Below are 8,815 nucleotides of genomic sequence, written 5' to 3' on the forward strand. Positions count from 1 at the left end.
ATGGTATAGCCTGAGGAGTACCAGGTGGCCTGACTGGCCTATGCCTCCTTGGCGTTGCAATGTGGAGAATGGGACTCCCCGTGAGAACATACATTGCCACCCAGAAACCTCCGTATGTACCTTATGACTGCCATAAACTCCATTGGCGCTGGCCACGAGTGGACGGTAGAACAGGACAACACATCTTCCATGTCACGAGCGCTCCCCTAGTTGTCACATGGACTTACCACCCATGCAACACCCTCATTTGTCTCGCAAAACGAGCAGATTACGGACAAACGGATGATTCTACCCATAAACTGCTGGAATCCGTCTACACATTGGCCCTCGCCAAGTTCACCGCGTTCGCTTCGCTCATTCCATAGTCATAGTCCCTCATTTAGAGACCCCGTAGGACAAAAGACACGAGACGATGCCAGCGCCAAATTTAATGGGTGGAAAGAGGTACACACTGAGTCTAGCCCCCATTCGTCGTTTACTTGGTTAGCGAATTGCCATCCTTGTGGCCTTTGGCAGCTTGTGGAGGTTCTCTGCGTCTACATGGCTGCCACTGCAGGTCGTACGCTTTGCTTTACGGGTCTTGGTGTATACACCTTGCGGATGTTGGCTCAGAGTTGCTCTTTTCTTCGTTTCCCCATAGGATGAGCGGTTCCCCATAGCTTCCCTGTTTCATTCATAATCTCTGCATAATGAAGGTCCTTTTCGCTCTTGTTCCACTCGCTGCCCTTTTGGCAGGTTTTTCCTCCGCTAACCTCGTCTTGGACCTCAAGCACCCCGAAAAGGTCTCGGGCCAGTACCACGACTACGACCATCTCGGCCTAAAGGTTGGAATCTTCAGACCTTCGTACAACACCAAGGTCACTTCCATCAAGTTTGACTCGCAGGGTATCTGGAAGGCCGCGGACGACGGCGTTCAGCACCTCCTGGAGCTCGTTGTGTTCTACAAGTGCATGGGCATTGGTCTTGCACATGTGACCTTCTACGCTGGCTTCAACGACAAGAGAAAGGTCCTCCTCGGATACTCTCACAGCAGCTCTGACATGGCACCAGTCACTGATGAGGCCTTTTACAAGAAGCTCCTCTCATACGCTAAGCCTGCAGAGCCCAAGCACCCAGAGCTCCCAGCCCACGACGTCTTCTTCAAGCTCAACAAGTTACTCAGCGGCGAGGAAGAGCTCGGTGAAGCTCCCAAGGTCGAGGCTCCAGCTGGTGAGGACGTCTCTGATGAACTCTGAGCCCCTGGGACGTTTCCATTCCAGAGCTCACGCACACGGTTGGTATGGACATTTTAAATCTTGACAACGATTTGAAGATGAAGTGGGCTAAATCCACTGCCATGTGGCTATCGCACTTTGTCGAACCTTGTCATGTTTACTAATTTTTTTCTTCTGCATTTACGCGGTTGATTGAGTGTATGGTTGGGGATTTATGATTATGGATATTCATGATGGCTGTGTCGAAGGAATGGTCTTATTGGACGGAGATACTGGCTGCATGCGTTTTCCACCGGCAGATCAAGAGTCTTGCAGTCCCCAAGAAAGGAGCAGGAATGCTCACCAGGAGACCAAGTTGGCGCCATGACGTCTAATGGGGCCTTGCACGCTAGTAAGCTCTTGAAAATATCGAGCTATTCCTGCGACCAAGCTGCCAAATACCCGTCGGCTTGGATGACCCTCAGTACGCCCATGTACTTTTAATGCCACTTGAAAATTTGGACTCTCGGAAAATACTCTCATTTTAAAAAACATGAGGGTCAGCATTATAGCGCCCATTCTGGCTACCATCCAGCTCTGCAGTGCAGGCTGGCCGTGTTGTCTCAAGGGTACTGATGATAACCGCGACGGAGAAGGATACACCCTCTTGACTCACACGGATGGTTGTGATGTCACCTATGGCACATGTGTAGATGAGAATGCATCAATCTGCCCTTCTGAAGGTGGTGAGGCCCAAGCTCCTATAGATTTGGAGGTCCTTGACATTTCTAGACCTGACCCGCAAATTTTCCATTCCTTTGACTATTACTACGACGATGTTGAGGCGAGGCTAATTGTGCCTCAAAGGAGGCTATGTATCGCTAAAATAATGAACGGAAGTGAGCCGGTATGGATGTCCTCTTTTCGCAAAACTACCGAGTACATTAAAGTATACCTAAGGAATGGAGCACCGGAGCTTGTCAACACTGTAGTATCTGTCATTCCCACGCTACACAACACCTATTTTGAACTTAACGACGGCAAGTGGACCCACTCTTTGGAGACTCACCTCGACAAGTTTAAAACATTAAAGGTGATTCCGGCATCTTTTCACAGCTTCTCCCTCAACATTTCTGTGATCAAGGATACTGAACACTGCACAAGTTTTGAAGTTGTCATTCTAGGGACTTCCACTCGCTACTTTTTCCCAAAGTATAGTCACTATGCCGTCAGAGTCCAAGATGGAGAAAAGGCTCTTTGGACGAGTGACGGCCACTCAAAATGCATATCATGCACTATATTCACCTATCCAAGTGGTAAGCAACAATTGGTCATTGAGTTGGTCGGCATAAAGGGCTCAGATTTCAGGTACTTTGATAGAGCGGGCAGACGATGGAAAAAAGTCACTAGAAAAGCTTTCATAAAGAACAAGAAAAAGGAAATGGGTAACTCAAAATGAGAAACGATAGAAAAGGACCCCGGAGTGAAGGATACCAAGGGAAGAGAGATTCAACGCTGTAAACAAGGAAAAGGAGAGATGGATATAGCTACGACAATACATTCCATTTAAACTTATACAATCGTTATTTATAGTCCATTTGACATGTTTACACAAACTCTCGTTATTTGTCGTCTGCGCAAAACGACGTCGTAAGTCGGGATAATTATCACCACTAATGTCCATTATTTTCTCAGTCAGAAGGAATTTTCTCCCTAATCCTACCAATCTTCCACTCATAACATTCAGTCAGTATCATTAATGGATGAGGATGTGGTAGGTACAGGAGTATCATGAAAATAGGCAGGGAGTCTCTACACATTTTAGGCGTTAGCTGGTAAGGCTAGTATAGAGGCACTAATGCAGTTTTATAAGCATATAGAGTGGAGTAAAGGATATTATTTGTACAGTATGGATGTTTGATAAGGAAATCTGATGGTCAAAAGAGGGACATCAGTTGGCCATGTGTAGGACCAGCTGACGGAGGACCCACTTTTTACATCTTTGGACCTGTAAGACTGGGAGGAACTTGATTAGAGAGGAAATGTGAGACATGGAATAGTGCCTGGAAGATATGGAGGATTGGCCGTCTCTAGACAAGGCCATTGGTAGACCTACAGATCTCTCAGGACCTGGTAGGAACATTCATCTTGCAATATCGAGACTGAGAAAAACCATTCAGCTTAATGTTAGAATGGATAGAGTACCAGGAACGCCCTTTCTCCGTACGATTATAACTGATGAATGTAAGGTTTCTTCATTGCTGAATAAGATAGGGAACATAGCACTTTGGATGACGCTTAAATGAGAATACCGAAATACATTCACATTGATTAAACTATGGAAAAATACTAGCTTTATTCAAAAAAGGAGAATCTGAGAACATGCAAGAATGAGACCACGTTTGCTACAAGGATGATCTCCAGTTGATTACGAATCTATTGCATCTCCTTCAATTTAAACTGAGTTCTTTAGACGTGGAAGATACTAGTGCATTTCAAGTTATAAAGCAATTTCAGTATAGACATTCAGGTATAGTGTATAGGCTCCTTCCAGTCGCCATCCCTGCCACCTTTGGATGACCAAGTCTACGATTATACCCACAAACTGTTCATGCCTTGTCACAAATTCGTGGAATAGGAGCAGTACAGAAACCTTATGGAATAACAAACATGTGATTCACCTTGAAGAAAACTTGATCTTCCATCATCATTTTGTCAACATGGACCTCTTGGAAACAGCAAGGAAGAATGAGTAAGTAAAGACAATGAGGGAGTAGAAGCCTCATAGCCTTCCTAGTCAATGCTAATAGACTGTACTCTATAGCGGGTCAGGCCCTACTGGGAACCAACAATTTTAAATACCCAAGTCCATACTAGGAAAATTTAAACGGCGGTTTAGTCTCTTCTTTTTATGGTGGGTGGTATGTTCTCTTCCTCTTCACCCCATGCATTGGAACTCGTAGAAGAAATGCTCTTTATTCCAGGCACACATTTGCCTGAAGATCTCTAATGCGGATCTTCCTGATACTATACGTACTGCTACTAGGTAAAACATATAGTTTGGTGGATTCGCAAGGACCCAGGGAAGAGGTCAAAGATGTTACTCTCAATCTCTCTTCTCCAGATTCTTCCTTCATAAATGTATTCACTAGAAGACCTTATGAGCTGTTTCAGACGATACATCTAGCCAGGAATGGTTTTGAGATAACGTCGGTGATGGATGGTGGCACATTTCTCTGGAAGAATAAGGATGGAAACCATTGCACTCATGTAACAGTTTTAACGCATGAAATCACCCATGCCAACATTTACTTAAAGAATGAAGAAGGCATCAGGAGCTGCTTCTACCTCGAGAAGAGTGGTGGAGAATGGAAACAGACTACCGGGAAGGAGTTCTACAGCCGACTCCACTCCGTGGTCAAGAGGAATGAAGACTTCGATCATGTAACTTTGGACATTAGTAAAACTCAGGATCCGAGAGTGTTCTACGTAAACAAGACGCCAGACTTTCCCTTTGCAGTATACGCTGCCAATAGTAAATGCAGGATCAAAAAGATAAAGAATGGATGGACTACCACAATTTGGAAGGACAGGGCCAAGAATAAGGGCTGCATGTATGTCTCATTCTATCCTAGAAAGGATCCAAAGTGGGCTTACCTACTCTTTCTAAATTCGGATGGTTTCAGGGAGGAGTTTCTGGGTAAAACAGGCATCCTTGGAAAATGGAATATTAAGACAAGAGAGGAATACCTGGAGGGAATAAGGAAAGCCGGATTTAAGGAATCTGAGTTTAATAATCACATTACGATGGACCTCTCAAAACCGAGTGATTCATTCCACACACACTCTTACATTGCCGGCAGCTGTTCAGAACGATTATTTACTCCACTTCCAGGTCTTCTTCTCACCAGTGTTATAGATGGCAATAGTGCAGTATGGACGGCAAAGGACGGAGAGTATTGCACTTATGCCGATGTCTACCATTATAATAACAAACCACTTGCTGGATTCCTGTTGGTCAAAGACAACCAGGGCAAGCGGAAGGTTTTATACTTTGCCAAGAGCGGTGCTGAGTGGATTAGTGTAGACAAAGAGGGCTACTTTTCCGTAACTTCCGGTAATGACCCTCTGGATCCACCCAAAGAGGTTGTCCATGAATTGACCATGAGTAGTTTTAAGAATAAGCAAGGCCTCAGACTCACAAGTTATGCCTCTAGAGTAGAGAATGCCAAGGGAGATATCATTCTTATTCATGGATTCCGCGGATACTTTATAGGCTTTAATCTAGTGAATCTAGAATGGAATTATAGGCATTTAGACTTTCCAACCTATTCATACGCCCCTCCATTTGGGGGCTATAAACCTTCACCAGAGCCGAATCCGATGGAGATGTATAGACACATCTTCGAGAATCCAGCCATACGTGGAGACTGCATCAAGGCGTCGCCCAGATACGACTATAGAGGTGGTTTTGTGGAGGCTCTGAATAGACTCGGTTACAATGTCTACGGATTTGACCTGCAGTCCCAGGGTCTCTCTGAATCCGTCTCAGCACCAAGGTGTCATGTTCGTAGCTACAAGGACTACATTTATGATCTCTTGCAATTCATTAGTATTGTCAAGAGGGGCAAATTTGATGACTCCTCTGAAAAGTGGAATGAAAAGGTTGTATATGAGAACACTCCTACGGATAAAAAGACATTCTTGCTAGGATTTTCAATGGGAGGAAACATTTCCATGCGGGCTATTCAGGAGTTTTACAAGCATGCAAAAGAGGGAGCAAAATCTGTAGACGGCCTAATTGGTCTCTCGGCCATGTTAAGCCTGGAACACTACGTAGCTACCTGGACAAAATGGATTATGATTCAATTCTATAAGCTTTATGCATGGTCATTTCCAACTTGGGAGAATTCACACGACAAGCTGAGTAGACACGGAGAATCGTTTGGTAATTTTACGAGACACAGTGACCCGTTCTTCCTGTCCACTAGAATGTTATTACACACATCCAGACTTCTCTTTAGCGCTACAGAAGATGCCAACAAGGATGAGAATATGGCCCATTATCCAAAGGATTTACCAACGCTATTCTTGCACACAAAGGATGATGCGAGATGTAACGCAAATGGTCCAAGGAAGATGGTTAACGAGAAACTAAAGGAGAGTAAAGTTGCAAAATTTGTAGAGTTGGAAGGTGCCTGTCACTATCTTAATTCATACCAATTATCTCGTGCTGTAATTCCACATGTAAAGGAATTCTTGGATCAGTATGCTTACTATTTTATTTCCCATTAATGCAGTTAAGACTAACTGTGTCGGTAAAATCTAGTAATTTTTAACACTTCTATCTTCTTGTACAGGTATGTTTGTAGGTGTATAGGTTTAAAGATGAGGAAGAGAAGTCTTTCATGACAAACCTACCGGAATATCCACACCAAGGAGCACTTCTTATGGACTATGCTAACGCAATAAGACTAAACAAACAAGTGATCACTACACATTGGATGTAGAGGGACTTTTGTGACCCGTAAAGGAATAGGAGGGAGGCCCTGCTGGTGATACCAATGTTCTCTCTTAAGGTACCTCTATCTCTAAGACTACCTCTGCTTTAAAATAGCTACTCTAGACATTATGTAAACTTCTGACAAATTAAATGACCTATTCTACCACATTGTGTAGTAGGCTTACAAGTGTTAAAGCGTTATGATTTAAGCTGCATTAATAGAGCATCTACAGCTTTCATGGACAATTCTCCTTTGCTGTTGTTGAGAATGTAGGCTATAGAACCTTTATACCTTACTATAAACCCTTCCGTCACATTTGAAAATATTGAAATGAACACTAGAGCCATATTGATTGTAAGAGTGGTGACACCAGAAACTCCGGGGCCATTGGCAATCTCTTCTTTTACCATTGGGTTACCCTTATTGTCTCTCTGTTTGGTATAGTAGTCTAGCACTGGCTTACAACCGTTAATGGACCTGGTTGACAAGTAACCGTATGATATTCCCATGAGAACGATAAAACAAAAGATGAATATGGGTGACTGTGTAAAGCGATGCCTGCCAGTCAAAGACGACCATAAGACAAGCGCCGAAGATGTAATGGAGGCAATAGCAATAAAGTGTAAATAAGCGTCCCTCATTAAAAGAAACACATCATGAGACTGAGAAGGACTCCTTTCCGATGGATTTATAACCTCGTTGATATTCACACTGTTTAGCTTTGATATAAACTCTGAAAGCGTAAGTGAAAGAGAACAAATGAGCTTGATATGGTGTGGAATGTCCAGTACAAATGGCAATAGACAAGGGAAGAAGAAATACCTCATGGAGTATGCGAAAGTGACCAAAATGAGCCTCGAATAGTAGAACCTCGTATATTTAAAGCTTTCAATAGCATCGGCAAACTTTTGGCTGATGCCGGGCTTCTTGTTTTCACTCTCGGACTTCTTTTCATCTTCAGTCTTGTTCTCTTCATTATCCTTAACAAAATGCCCATATTTAATGTACAAGAGTGTAGCCCAAATAGCTGCTATGGTTGATATTAAAGCTTGACATCCGTGGCACAGGACCAGGTTCTTTCTCATTTGCGAAATTGTGGCAGTTCCGACTACACGGTTCAGTATGGTCTGGGTGGTTCCCAAGAAAATGGAACCTGCAGGGAACCCCGTGTAGATCATCGAGTAGGTTGAATTGAGAAATAGTTTAGAGATGACGCCAGCACCCGAGAAACAAATGAGTGCCTCCAACGCTCCGTTAAACCCATAGCCCAGGATGAAGATGTTACGGGCCATTAAACCATTACCAAACATGCCCACAAGTACATGCATCGAGTGAGACGCCACTAACAACCACACACTCAATACCATGGCCGAAAAGTTGAGGTTTATCAGAAAGAACAACGCAAATGCTCCAGTAAAGGTGAAGACGATGTAGGCGCCCATGCACTTGTTGGCAAAGTTCTGACACCTAAAGACCTTTTCAGTAAGTAGACTCGTGTTCAAGTTTGTAGCCATGGAGATGCCCAGGAGTAGAAAGAGGTATCCGTGCGTGTCACTCATCTGCTTCCTGGAGTATGGCACTTTGCTGTTCTCCTCTTCCTTTGGAGCCGGACGAGAGAGTCTCATGGCCATCCGAAGCCCGAATGTACTTAGCGCCATCCTCTACTCTTTAACGTGTACTTCCCTAATGTCTTCAAGGTCAGAGTCTCCGCAAAGTCTTCCGTGCTAAACAAAATGTCAAAGGAAGAACTCTGCATGGCAGTTCTGGCTATTACCTAGTGAGAATACTAGCAGAAACAGTTGGCAATACTGTGTCTCCATTTTAATAACGATGAAAAGAATCTCGGGTTTGGAAGAATTGATGAGAAAGAAAAGAGAAATAGACGAGCAGAGAGGACCCCCATTCCAGGAAGAAGAGTTGGAGTCTCTAGTAATTCTCCGGAGTTCTTCTAGCGCCATCTCAACGGAATGTACAGGTAATAGAATGGATGGTTATGCCTGATTTATGGATCTAGGTGGATTTACTCCACTTGGCCTTGGCACTGCCTGGGTGATCCCAGGCGTCATCGCCGTCACTCACCCAGCACATTTCTTCTATATTCTACAGTACTGAATGTTG

The 8,815-nt window shown here is 44.0% G+C and overlaps 4 protein-coding genes across 4 annotated transcripts; 3 read left to right on the forward strand and 1 right to left on the reverse strand.

Annotated features, from left to right (window-relative positions):
- The first annotated feature begins 671 nt into the window (after positions 1–671).
- Positions 672–1,392, forward strand: BEWA_048680 (signal peptide containing protein). Its single transcript, XM_004831796.1, has one exon. The coding sequence runs from the start codon at positions 690–692 to the stop codon at positions 1,233–1,235; it is 546 nt and encodes a 181-aa protein (XP_004831853.1). The 5' UTR covers positions 672–689; the 3' UTR covers positions 1,236–1,392.
- A 354-nt stretch (positions 1,393–1,746) lies between these two features.
- Positions 1,747–2,652, forward strand: BEWA_048690 (signal peptide containing protein; the record flags this gene model as incomplete). The annotated part of the gene is made up of 1 exon (XM_004831797.1): positions 1,747–2,652. One exon carries the CDS (start codon positions 1,747–1,749, stop codon positions 2,650–2,652), a length of 906 nt encoding a protein of 301 aa, XP_004831854.1.
- Positions 2,653–4,409: 1,757 nt separating this feature from the next.
- Positions 4,410–6,488, forward strand: BEWA_048700 (conserved hypothetical protein; the record flags this gene model as incomplete). The annotated part of the gene is made up of 1 exon (XM_004831798.1): positions 4,410–6,488. One exon carries the CDS (start codon positions 4,410–4,412, stop codon positions 6,486–6,488), a length of 2,079 nt encoding a protein of 692 aa, XP_004831855.1.
- Positions 6,489–6,894: 406 nt separating this feature from the next.
- BEWA_048710 (conserved hypothetical protein) lies at positions 6,895–8,355 on the reverse strand (the record flags this gene model as incomplete). Its single annotated transcript, XM_004831799.1, has 1 exon — positions 6,895–8,355. One exon carries the CDS (start codon positions 8,353–8,355, stop codon positions 6,895–6,897), a length of 1,461 nt encoding a protein of 486 aa, XP_004831856.1.
- Between the last annotated feature and the right edge of the window lie 460 nt (positions 8,356–8,815).

Source organism: Theileria equi, assembly GCF_000342415.1.
Source record: "Theileria equi strain WA chromosome 4 map unlocalized gcontig_1105316255041, whole genome shotgun sequence".
NCBI lineage: Eukaryota > Apicomplexa > Aconoidasida > Piroplasmida > Theileriidae > Theileria > Theileria equi.

Coding starts and splice junctions, on each gene's coding strand:
- BEWA_048680 (XM_004831796.1), top strand. CDS start 690: ATGAAGGTCCTTTTCGCTCTTGTTCCACTCGCTGCCCTTTTGGCAGGT.